Source organism: Erythrolamprus reginae, chromosome 3 (genome assembly GCF_031021105.1).
Source record: "Erythrolamprus reginae isolate rEryReg1 chromosome 3, rEryReg1.hap1, whole genome shotgun sequence".
NCBI lineage: Eukaryota > Metazoa > Chordata > Lepidosauria > Squamata > Dipsadidae > Erythrolamprus > Erythrolamprus reginae.
The window spans coordinates 215,008,360-215,020,419 of record NC_091952.1 but is presented as its reverse complement, the minus strand read 5'-3'; the positions used below and the strand labels follow the sequence as shown (position 1 = coordinate 215,020,419).

The following is a 12,060-nucleotide window of genomic DNA, read 5'->3' as shown; positions in this document are numbered from 1 at the left end:
CAGACATACCATGCATAAATTAAACGTGCCCAGGGGGAGATGTTTCAGTTCCCCCATGCCTGACGGCAAAGGTGGGTTTTAAGGAGTTTACGGAAGGCAGGAAGAGTAGGGGCAGTTCTAATCTCCGGGGGGAGTTGGTTCCAGAGGGCCGGGGCCGCCACAGAGAAGGCTCTTCCCCTGGGGCCCGCCAACCGACATTGTTTAGTTGACGGGACCCGGAGAAGGCCCACTCTGTGGGACCTAATCGGTCGCTGGGATTCGTGCGGCAGGAGGCGGTCTCGGAGATATTCTGGTCCGATGCCATGAAGGGCTTTAAAGGTCATAACCAACACTTTGAATTGTGACCGGAAATTGATCGGCAACCAATGCAGACTGCGGAGTGATGGTGAAACATGGGCATACCTAGGTAGGCCCATGACTGCTCTCGCAGCTGCATTTTGCACGATCTGAAGTTTCCGAACACTTTTCAAAGGTAGCCCCATGTAGAGAGCATTACAGTAGTCGAACCTCGAGGTGATGAGGGCATGAGTGACTGTGAGCAATGAGTCCCGGTCCAGATAGGGCCGCAACTGGTGCACCAGGCGAACCTGGGCAAACGTCCCCCTCGCCACAGCTGAAAGATGTTGTTCTAATGTGAGCTGTGGATCGAGGAGGACGCCCAAGTTGCGGACCCTCTCTGAGGGGGTCAATAATTCCCCCCCCAGGGTGATGGACGGACAGATGGGATTGTCCTTGGGAGGCAGCACCCACAGCCACTCCGTCTTATCCGGGTTGAGCTTGAGTCTGTTGACACCCATCCAGGCCCCAACAGCCTCCAGGCACCGGCACATCACTTCCACCGCTTCGTTGACTGGGCATGGGGTGGAGATGTAAAGCTGGGTATCATCCGCATATTGATGATACCTCACCCCATGTCCTTGGATGATCTCGCCCAGCGGTTTCATGTAGATGTTGAATAGCAGGGGGGAGAGGACCGACCCCTGAGGCACCCCACAAGGGAGAAACCTAGGAGTCGACCTCTGGCCCCCCACTAACACCGACTGCGACCGGCCAGAGAGGTAGGAGGAGAACCACTGAAGGACAGTGCCTCCCACTCCCAACCCCTCCAGCCGGCGCAGAAGGATACCATGGTCGATGGTATCGAAAGCCGCTGAGAGGTCAAGGAGCACCAGGACAGAGGATAAACCCCTGTCCCGGGCCCGCCAGAGATCATCCATCAACGCGACCAAAGCGGTTTCCGTGCTGTAACCGGCCCTGAAACCCGACTGTTGGGGACCTAGATAATCGGCTTCTTCCAAGGACCGCTGGAGCTGGAGTGCCACCACCTTCTCGACAACCTTCCCCATAAAGGGAAGGTTGGAGACTGGACGATAGTTGTTAAGTACGGCTGGGTCCAGGGAGGGCTTCTTGAGGAGGGGGCGCACAAGCGCTTCTTTATAGAGTGATGGAAAAACTCCCCTCCCCAAGGAAGCGTTGGTAATCTCCTGGGCCCAGCTCCGTGTCACCTCCCTGCTGGCCGAAACCAGCCAGGAGGGACACGGATCCAGTAAACAGGTGGCGGAACTCACAGCTCCGATGGCCTTGTCCACTTCATCAGGTGTCACCAGATCAAACTCTTCCCAGACAGGTGGACAAGTACGTGCCCCAGTCACCTCGACTGACTCGTTGTCAGTCGACTCTGTTTTACAATTGGAGTCGAGGTCGGCCCGGATCTGAGCGACTTTATCAGCGAAAAACGTGTTAAACTCCTTGGCACTACTCTGCAAGGGCTCCCCAGCTCCCCCCTGGTTAAGAAGGGAGCAGGTCACCCTAAACAGAGCGGCCGGGCGGGATTCCGCTGATGCAATCAAGGCGGCATGGTACGCGCATCTTGCCGCCTTGAGCGCCACTTTGTAAGTCTTAATAAAAGCTCTTACAAGTGTTCGATCAGATTCAGACCTACTCTTCCTCCATCGCTTCTCTAGACGTCTCTTTTGGCGTTTCAACTCCCGGAGCTCCTCGTTGAACCATGGGGCTCTACGGGGTCTAGCGCCACGGAGAGGTCGCAAAGGCGCAATCCGGTCGAGAGCCTCCGCAGCAGCCGTATTCCAGGCCTCCGCAAGAGACTCCGCCGAACTGTGGATGAGTGCCTCTGGAATAACCCCAAGCGCCGTCTGGAAACCCTCTGGATCCATTAGGCGTCTGGGGCGGAACATCTTCATTGGTTCCGCCTCCCTGCGGGGAAGGATTGGAGCCAGGAAGTCAAGCCGTAGTAGAAAATGGTCTGACCATGACAAAGGCACTGCTTCTAAGCCCCTTAGTCTCAGACCATTGCTCAATTGCTCGGAAAGGAATAACATGTCAGGTGCGTGCCCCCCCTCATGAGTCGGACCCCGTACTACTTGAGTCAGGTCCATGGCTGTCATGGTGGCCATGAACTCCTGTGCCAACCCCGAGGTTTCGCCGAGTGACGGCAGGTTGAAGTCCCCCAAGACAATAAGTCTGGGGAACTCCACCGCCAACCCGGCTACCTCCTCGAGTAGCACAGGTAGGGCTTTTGACACGCAGCTGGGAGGCAGGTACGTGAGAAATAAGCCCACCTGAACCCCTAAGTCCAACTTCATCAAGAGAGACTCGCAACCCGCAATTTCCGGCGCAATGAGTCCACGTAGGCAAAGGCTCTCCCTGGCTATAATAGCCACTCCTCCCCCCCTTCCCTGGGGTCGAGGTTGATGCCATATCTGAAACCCAGCTGGGCAAATTTCAGAGAGAGGAACCCCCCCCTCTGGGCCCAGCCAGGTTTCAGTAATACATGCCAGGTCGGCCTCCTCATCCAGGATCAAATCCCGGATGAGGAGAGCTTTATTTACCACCGACCTGGCATTGAGTAGCAGCAACCTGAGCCCAGGGCCAGAGTTACATTCATCACCAGTACCCAAGATTGGGCTCACAGAGCCAGAACAAGGGATCGTTATTAAGCAACGATCCCCCGTTCCCCTGGAACGGCTAACTCTGTGGCCCCCGCCATATCTGCCTCTCCCCAGCAACACTGGAATATTCCGACCCTCTGCCACCCCAGAGATCAGTGCCCCTTCCTCTCCTGTCTCCCGAGCGTCAGGTGGGCCAAATCTGTCGTTCATACTATTTTCATTCATCTCATGCATACCACAACCCCACCCACTCCAACCATCACAGTCACACCAATCATTCATCATATGCACAATATTACATACACCCCAGTCATCCATTCATTAAGAAACCCCCCAATAATATTAAGATTAAATTAGTTATAATTAAAATAGATTAACTTGGTTATTAAAATACAATATCTAAATTTATCAAATTTTAAAAAACCTATAAATATAAAACTGAATAAAAATAACAATAAAAATACAGAAAATACAAATATAGGTAATAGTGAATGATTCAATTCATTTAGGGAATCCGGTCAGCAGCAACTAATAAAAGTGCTAAAGTTCTCAACGTGCTGAGTTTCCCAAAGTGCCAAGTTTTTCAAAGTGCCAAGTTTTTCAAAGTGCCAAGTTTCTCAAAAGTGCCAAGTTTCTCAAAGTGCCAAGTTCTCAGGGGCAGAGGTTATTCAAAAGTCAAGGATCATTCAGCATCTCTCTCTCTCCCCCCCCCCCAGAATAGGGAGGGGGCGTCCATGTCTGTATAACTCTCCCACCACCAGACCTTGCTCTACCAGTCCTCCTCCCTTGGTCTCCTTTCAGTCTCCTCTCTCCTATTACAATGGTCAGTTCTCCGTCCGCCAGGTCTCCTCCAGCGCCGAGCGCACCCACCACACAGCTGCTCAGCGTCCCGGTCTGCCTGGCTGGTCGCATTGTCCTCAAGAGTGTCCTCCTCCAACACAGTCCACTCGATCGGCTCACCCGACTCACCAGCTTGTTCATTCGCGAATCTCACCCCAAACTCCTTCACTCGTCCCCCCAGCCTCAATCTCGGCGTGGGAACATTCCCGGAGCGAGAGAGGAACTCAGGGAGAGAACTCGGAGGCGGGGCAGTTCACTCGCTCCACAGCGGCCGCCATGTTCCGAGCCCCAGCTGATCGGGGCTCTCAGCTCTCCGCTCTCCCACAGCAAAAAACAGGGGGAGGACGCCGCACAGGAGTCGGGCATCAGGATGAAGAACCTTCGGCCCACCGAGTATGCACGCTGGCTCACCGAATATCCACGCCGGCTCGCTCAATATGCACCCCGGCTCACCGAATGTGCCCGCTGGCGGCCGCCATCTTCCGAGCCCCAGCTGATCGGGGCTCCCAGCTCTCAGCTCTCCCACGGCCAAATCAAGGAGAGGACGCTGCACAGGAACCGGACACCGAGACAAGGAACTTTCAGCTTCCTGGACATGCACACTGGCCTTCAAACTAGTTCAAAACCACCTATATTTTTGATGTTATCGCCGTAGTCCAGCGGAGCAGCGGTATCCCTTCCTTCTCGCTGCTCCGCCGGATGGAGGGGGAAGGAGGGAGGGAGGAAATCAGAAAAGACGCACGTACAAACCGCCCATGCGTTTCCCTCCCTTCCCTTCCAGTCATTGCAAGCCGGACAGTAACTGTTGACTTTTCCGTTAATCCACCCACGAGGCTCCCTCCGGGCAGCCTGAGCTGTCTCCCCCCATCTCCCCCCCCTCCACCCACACCCGAACAAAATCCGAATGCCGGCGGAAATGAGGCAAAAGGGGTGAATTTTGGGCTTGCACGGATTAATCGCTTTTCCTATGGGAAACTTTGTTTCGTGTTACAAACTTTTCACCTTACGAACCTCCTCCTTTCACCAATTAAGTTCGTATCATGAGGTATTACTGTATTTGGTGCAAAATATTTTTAGGTTCAAACTAATTAAAAGTTAAAATTTTTAAAGGTTTGAATCCCTTATTTATTTATTTATTTATTTATTTATTTGTTTATTTATTTGTTTATTTATTAGATTTGTATGCCGCCCCTATCCATAGACTTAGACTATTCCTAAATTATTATTTAATAAACAAAAGATTGGTATAATCAATTTACCTCCTACACATTATAAAATTCAAATTCTAAGAAGACTGATACCTTGCTATATTTATTGAGGAAAAGATAAATAATTTAAGAAATGTTTGAGTTGGAAATATATTTTAATCATTTGTAGAATTAACATAAATTTCACATAATGATTTGTTTATTAATACAATTTTCACATTAACTATTAAACATTTCTTAAGTAGGAATTTTAAAATTCATTCTTAGACAGATACTTATTTATATAATCCAAATATTAGTTGATGCATTATTTGGATTAAATCTGCACAACTTTAATCTTCAGTCTTTTCATAATAGTGGCAAATTCAGTGTTTACGTTAAGATTTTTCACAATCTTTAAAATAATAAAGACATTTTAAATACAATATTTGAATAATGTCAGAATTTAGGAAATAAATCAGGGTTATGTTTTAACACCTTTATCATTTTAAAGGGCTTTCCCTGTAACTTTATAAGGTTAATGTTTTCATTTGCAACACTGTTTTCATAACAAAGGTGAGTTTGGCGGGACCCAGGGGAAGAGCCTTCTCTGTGGCGGCCCCGACCCTCTGGAACCACTCCCCCCAGATATCAGAGTTGACCCCACCCTCCTTGGCTTTTGTAAGCTCCTTAAAACCCACCTCTGTCGTCAGGCATGGGGGAGTTGAGATATTCCCTTCCCCCTAGGCTTATAAAATTTATGCATGATATGTATGTATGTATGATTGATTTCTTAAATTGGGGTTTTTTTTACATTACTTTCAATATTAGATTTGTTCATATTGTCTTTTTGCTGTTGTTAGCCGCTCCGAGTCTACGGAGAGGGGCGGCATACAAATCTAATTAATAAATAGATAAATAAATTATAGCACCAATCATAGTTCCCTCTAAGCTGAGCAGTGAGCAATCGCTCACTTAAAAATCATCAACTCAGAGTTTTCCAAACCTGCCCAGAAGCCGAGAGGGAAAGAGTGAGAGGGAAGGAGAGAGAGAGAGGAAGAGAGGAAGAGAGAGAAACTATTTAAGTGGCATTTTGATATTGATAGAGTTGCCCTATTATGAGCTCACTGTTATAGACACACAGTACAGTATTTTATTTTGAAATTCTCTGAGGCAAAACAGGGTGGGTTTTTTATTTGTTTGTTTGTTTATTATTTTTGTGCCGCCCAGTCCCGAAGGGACTGCCGCTCAGACACTATACTTTTCCGCCCACCCCCCAAAAAAATTAGAGGGAACACTGGCACCAATAGCCATTTTGTTTTTGTTTTGATTTGATTTGAAACATAACTGACACTATTGTAATCCATTGTCCTACAATTGAACATTTAAGCATGTCCAGCCCTCAAAGCAGTCAATTCACATTCAGCCCTTGAGCATCAACCCTCAAATACAAGACAAAATAATCTGAGCACCTGTGGAAATGGTCAAGATAGAAGAAGGCTTTGACACTTTTTAGAATAGATATGAACAAATGTGAATGGGTAGATAAACCAGGGGGTACTTATCTTTAGATTTTCATAAATACCTGTAACTTTTCTTGATTTCTTCGTGGGATGCCCCTTTTTCAAGACCTAGGAGTTCATAGAGAGCTTCTCCTGATGTAGATAAATTTCTCTGTCTTTGCTCAGCCATCTTATCAATGCATTTTCAAGAACTCTAATGTGAATAAAAGGACATCCAAGAAGAAATGTTTATTATTGATTAAGGAAACTCTGAAAGGGCTCCATATCTCATATTTTAGTTCTTATGCCACAACTGGTGGAACATAGGTGATCAGTGTACAAGGTGGCAAGCCACCTGGCTCTTAAGTGCATGTAGCAACATAGGCAACGGTTTGGTTTTGAACCATTCCATAAACACAGTAGCTCCGCCCCAATTTCTGACTCATTCCGTTGCTATGGCATGAACAGGTGAGCTCTTCCTTTCTCTCCATGCATTGCTGCAAAGTTTGAAAGATATTCCCCAGTTTCATCTTTCATCTCATTTATTTTTGACATTTAAAGAATTAATTGCTGAATTCCATTAGTGGTGCCAAAGAAGTATGACTGTCTTGGTTTAAAAACTGGAAAGTTACTCATTTACAAATCTAATAAGCAATAATCTAAGTACGGATGCTTGCGTGCTGCTTATTTACTTATTTATCTCTGCAGTCGGGACAGGCATGATTGTAGCCTATGATTTTATGTTTAAAAATCAAACCCATATATATTTAGGATATTGGCACTCAATGGCAGAAGCAATGTGATCTCTCAAGCTTACAACCGGTCCTTTGCAAAGTTGTGTTTCTGTTTCACTTTAGGGAAATTGCCCCATTAACTGATTTTAAAAAGTCAGACAATGTAAATCTCTCCATTACACATAAATACAATGTCTTGCCCTTTCTTTGTCTTATTAGTGAGCAAAAAGCAGAATCATGTATCAGTTTATAAATTTTTAAAGGGATATGTTACATTAGATGCTCAGATTGTAATAAATCAATTTTTGTTGTGATAGTCAAACAGTAAAGCCTCATGTCATGCTATTACTGTCTTTTGAAACCAATAAATATTACAACTTATATTCATAATAACTTGAGAAAAGTCCCTCCATTTTAGATGTAAATATATTGTTTTACATCTTACATTTCTTTCCTCAACAGAATTTTTGAAACAAATATACAAACATAAAATGGCACATGATTTATTGATACTGATTTCATCCAGAGAAAGTTAATGTCTCAAGAGAAATAACATTAAAGACCTCATTAAGAGAAATGAGTATCAGTTTTTTTCCTATCATAAAGACTAATGGTCATTTCAGGTCTCTTAATTATTAAGTGGCTGGCTGCACTGCGTGCTGTTAATTAAGAATAATGTATCTGCAATATGCTAAACACTTGAGTAACATGGGGCTAGAGTTGCCATCAATGAAATTAGAGGAAACAGGTTTTATAACAGGATAACGTACACAGTAAAAATAAGATAGTATTATTCATTGTACTTTATATAACACCATCTAGTATAATTACTGCTTTAGTTAACATGGTGTTTCCATATTTTTCAACATAATCTGAGTTTCTGAAACCAAGAGATTTTATTCCAAACACAACAATGATAGAAAATCAAGAATATGGTCAGAAATTAATATTATGGTTGAATCAAGTAGGTGCAACAATAATAAGATACATAGGTTATTCGATGCATTCTTATCCAGAAGAAACTATCGGATTCACTAAGCCTTATTTTTGTGTAGATGTACACAATGTTGCAATTGTGTACATCTACACAAAAATAAAGCTTGGTGAATTTGATAGTTTCTTCTGGCTAAGAATGCATAGAATTGCATGGAAAGACCACAGTCCTGGAAGATAGGTCTAGTAAACTTCTGTGAAACTTCTCACCAGTTAAACTTGCATGACACTGAGTTTCACAGCTTCAATCTCTTACTGGTTTTACTGGTTTCAAGCACCCCGCAGAGTTATTTGTCTAGCTAGTATCCGTCCATTTATTAAAACACAGTTTGTTAACTATGGAAAATAATGCAATAAAGCTATATATCCCATTTAATTTGGGAAGTGATAACTATGTTTAAATCATTTTGATGATAAGTTCAGTGGTACTGTATTTATACACATATTTAAATGGATTCCCAATTCCCAATCCATTTTACTCTAAAGAGAATCCACTGTCATTACTCCCAAGATATCATATGAAGATTACTAATCTTACACACCATACCAAATGTAATATACATTCAACATTTACTATTTTATATCATATAAATAAATGAAATAAACGAAATAATTTCATATACAAAATAGTAAGCCTTATTACTAAAACTGGAATGAACAGCATGTTATTTGTATTTCTGGATAGAAGGCATCTTGATTTGTGCATATAGTTCTAAAACATATGCAAGCATTTACAAGTGCAGTTAAAATATTTTCAAAATTCCCAATGTAAGCATATTACTATTTGCTTCTAATAAATAATAATAATAATAATAATAATAATAATAATAATAATAATTTATTAGATTTGTATGTCGCCCCTCTCCGAAGACTCGGGGTGGCATACAAATCATAATAAATATATTGATTTATTAGAAGCAAATATATACCTTCTAATAAATCATTTAACAAATACAAAAGAGGTAAGTTATAGAAAAAGGGAGAAACATACCTGCTTCTGAAACAGAGGTCTTCTATATGCACAGTACATATATATATATATATATACTGTATATTGATGCTTTATATTAGCAAGTAGTGATTTTTAAAACATAAAAGTAAGTTTTCAACAATAATTAGACAAAAATGAAAGACAAACTGCAATGTAAAGCTAAACACTTCTGTATTTGAAAAGCTTCTATAGAAAAAAAAAAGCTGTTTTTATTTTTCTTCCTTCACCAATGGAGGTCAGTGGCATCTGGTTACTTTTTGTTGCTCCAATATTCCATTAGTTGTCCCTTTTGTAGGCTAGTGAAAAGGTGAATTAAAGATTAATGAGTGCACAGGTTGCTATAGCACAATAGTCAGTGACACCAGAGAGACCATGGCATCCCAGTTTTACTAGGCTTCATTCTCAGCTCTGCTTTGCTTTGCCCCCATCACTGTTGTTGAGCTTATTTAAGAATGAATAAATGTTTCTTTGTAGCATCTGTAAGCAACTAAGTTTTGCTAAAGAATTAAAAGTTTGAAACAAATGAACAATAGAGGGAAAGATGTTTCTGCCCAGAACATTTAGGGGATAGCAGAATGCTGTTGACATGTTTTCACATCTCGTGAATGAGATATGATCTCTAACTGGACTTTAATTTCAGTAAGGATGCTCAAACAAGGTTAGCTGTATAACCCTGAATCTATGTAATATTTATTTCCTTAACAACTGCTTTAATTTATTTCCTTAATTGCTTTATTTATTTCTTTAACTGTTTAACAACCACAGTTTTTGGGTGGTGTTCAGATCTTGAAGACACATCTAAAGGCATTATTTTTCCTTCAATACTACGAGTAAGATGTTTCTGCATCCAAATGTAGGGTAACAATTCTTAACTGGTAAATATTATTAAGCGTCCGTTACACTTTATGAGAATGACTGCCAGATTCTATAAGAGTATTATATATTAACATTCATTCTGGTCTAAATGCTTGAAACAGAATACCACTTAGGAGTTATTGTGTAGGGGGCTTCAGTAGGCAAGAAGCAGACCAGCATTACTACAACAGCATTTATTGACTCAAAACTGGAATTGAGGAATTGCAGACGATTCTCTGTAATTTTTATTCTGGGCCCACAGGGGCCAGTCATAATACTTGAAAAAGGCCACCCAAATATGAATGTTTTAAGTTTCCCTCCAAAACAGTTGAAGTTAATAGTTAGGGTCATCTAAAGGTTTCGCTTTAGCAGGGATTAACATAACTATTTATATTCAATACATAAAAATAATTTTTAAGAGAACAGGTCAGGAATGCACTATTCCCTCATTCCTGCCTTACTCTGGAACCTCTACCTGCTTGCCATCTGCTTCGGTTACATTGGGGAATGAGCCATCCCCTGCTCAGGCCTTACTCTGGACCTTGGCTTGCATACTGCTGCCCTCTTCTGGCCTCCAACTGCGGACCCCTGGGCCAAACCAATTTATTTGGCTGCGGCCTGCTGTGCTTGGCGGAAGGGCTGTGTGTGTGTGTCACAGGAAGTTGAAGCAGTTTGGGAATGGACCGGATGGTTCTTACCTGTAAGAAGTCCCATTCAGAAAGTGCTGCAACGGAGACTTGCAGCTGCTTCTTCCATCCTTTGTTGACCCTCAGTCACTCGCAGAGATGCTCCATGTGCTTGCTGGATCGGCAGCTGCTTCTCTCTGCTGCTGCCCTTGCTGGGAGAGGATCTTGTGCAATTTAGCAGCTGTGAGCTGCTGCTATCTTCTAAGTCCCGTCCGGAAAATGTTGCAGCACAGAGAAGAAGAAGCCATTTTGAATACTGTTTCTCCTCAGCTGCAGCGCTTTCTGTATGGGATTTAGAGGAAAGTGGCGATTCACAGCTGTTAAATTGCACAAGATCATCTCCCAGCAGTGCAGAGAGAAGCAGCTGATGCCCCAGGGAGCAAAAATAGAGGGGAGCAGGCCCCAAATGTTGTACTCTGACAATAAATATTTGAATTTGAATTTGAATGGCTGCTGGGTCGGGTTTTGCTGTGTGGTGGAATCTGTGTATGCAGTTATGTAGTTTAGAGATGGGGTATTGATTAGTGTCAGGTGTATTATAAAGAGAAATGAAATCTTCTGTAATAACAGACACTTTGTTAGTGTGTGTGTGTGTGTATGAGAGGGAGGGGAAGGGAGGGATGGATGGAAGAACGGAGGGGGAGACACACACACACACACACACAAACACACACAGGGGGATGAAGGAAGAAGAGCAAGGAAGCACCACAAACTTTGCCACTAGATGTGGCTTCAGCGGACACTTTGAAACAGCACAGTAATTTAGGGCTGGATGATATCTCAGAAGTTATCTAGTCCAATCCCGTGTTACAGCAGGAAACCTTACATTGTCTGGATTACTTTGGTGCTTCTAACAGAGAGGAAAATTGCCAGAAAGGAGAAGGAGTTTACTAGGACAAGGCTGCTATGCAAAGGAAAGCATAAGTCCTTGACTTATGACTACAATTGAGCCCAAAATTTTGATCGCTAAGCAAAAGCGTTGTTAAGCGAGTTTCACCACATTTTTCTTAATCCATGACATTTCCTGGCTCTAATAATCATGTGCAAGCTAGGGAAGAATTCTGAAGGCATGTATAATGTTCTAATGTACAGAAGCTATGGTTAAATATGTGGCAGAAAGTGGACTCTGGGTGTGTTTTTCCAAATGCAGCAAGTGAGGTTGAATGTGTAATTTTAGAAGAGGTGTGTGTGTGTGTGTGTGTCTACTCTATTATAAAATATATAATAATAATAATAATAATAATAATAATAATAATAATAATAATAATAATTATTATTATTATTTATTAGATTTGTATGCCGCTCCTCTCCGCAGTAGATAATGTATCTTTTTGTGTGCCTGTGTGTAATATGTATGTACACC

The 12,060-nt window shown here is 42.9% G+C and overlaps 1 protein-coding gene across 2 annotated transcripts in view; it reads right to left on the bottom strand.

Moving 5' to 3' along the window:
- DNAJC5B (DnaJ heat shock protein family (Hsp40) member C5 beta) overlaps window positions 1-10,971 on the bottom strand; it is a 29,169-nt gene extending 18,198 nt beyond the window's left edge. Inside the window, exons 1-2 of one of the 2 annotated variants that reach the window (XM_070749179.1) lie at window positions 10,710-10,971; window positions 6,522-6,652 (exon numbers count right to left, since the gene is read on the bottom strand). In XM_070749179.1, coding sequence (XP_070605280.1) covers window positions 6,522-6,628 — 107 coding nt within the window. In that variant the 5' untranslated portion in view covers window positions 6,629-6,652; window positions 10,710-10,971. Of the gene's footprint in view, window positions 1-6,521; window positions 6,653-10,486; window positions 10,681-10,709 lie in introns of those variants that run through there. The other variant, XM_070749178.1, reaches the window with a different exon arrangement.
- Window positions 10,972-12,060: the final 1,089 nt, after the last annotated feature.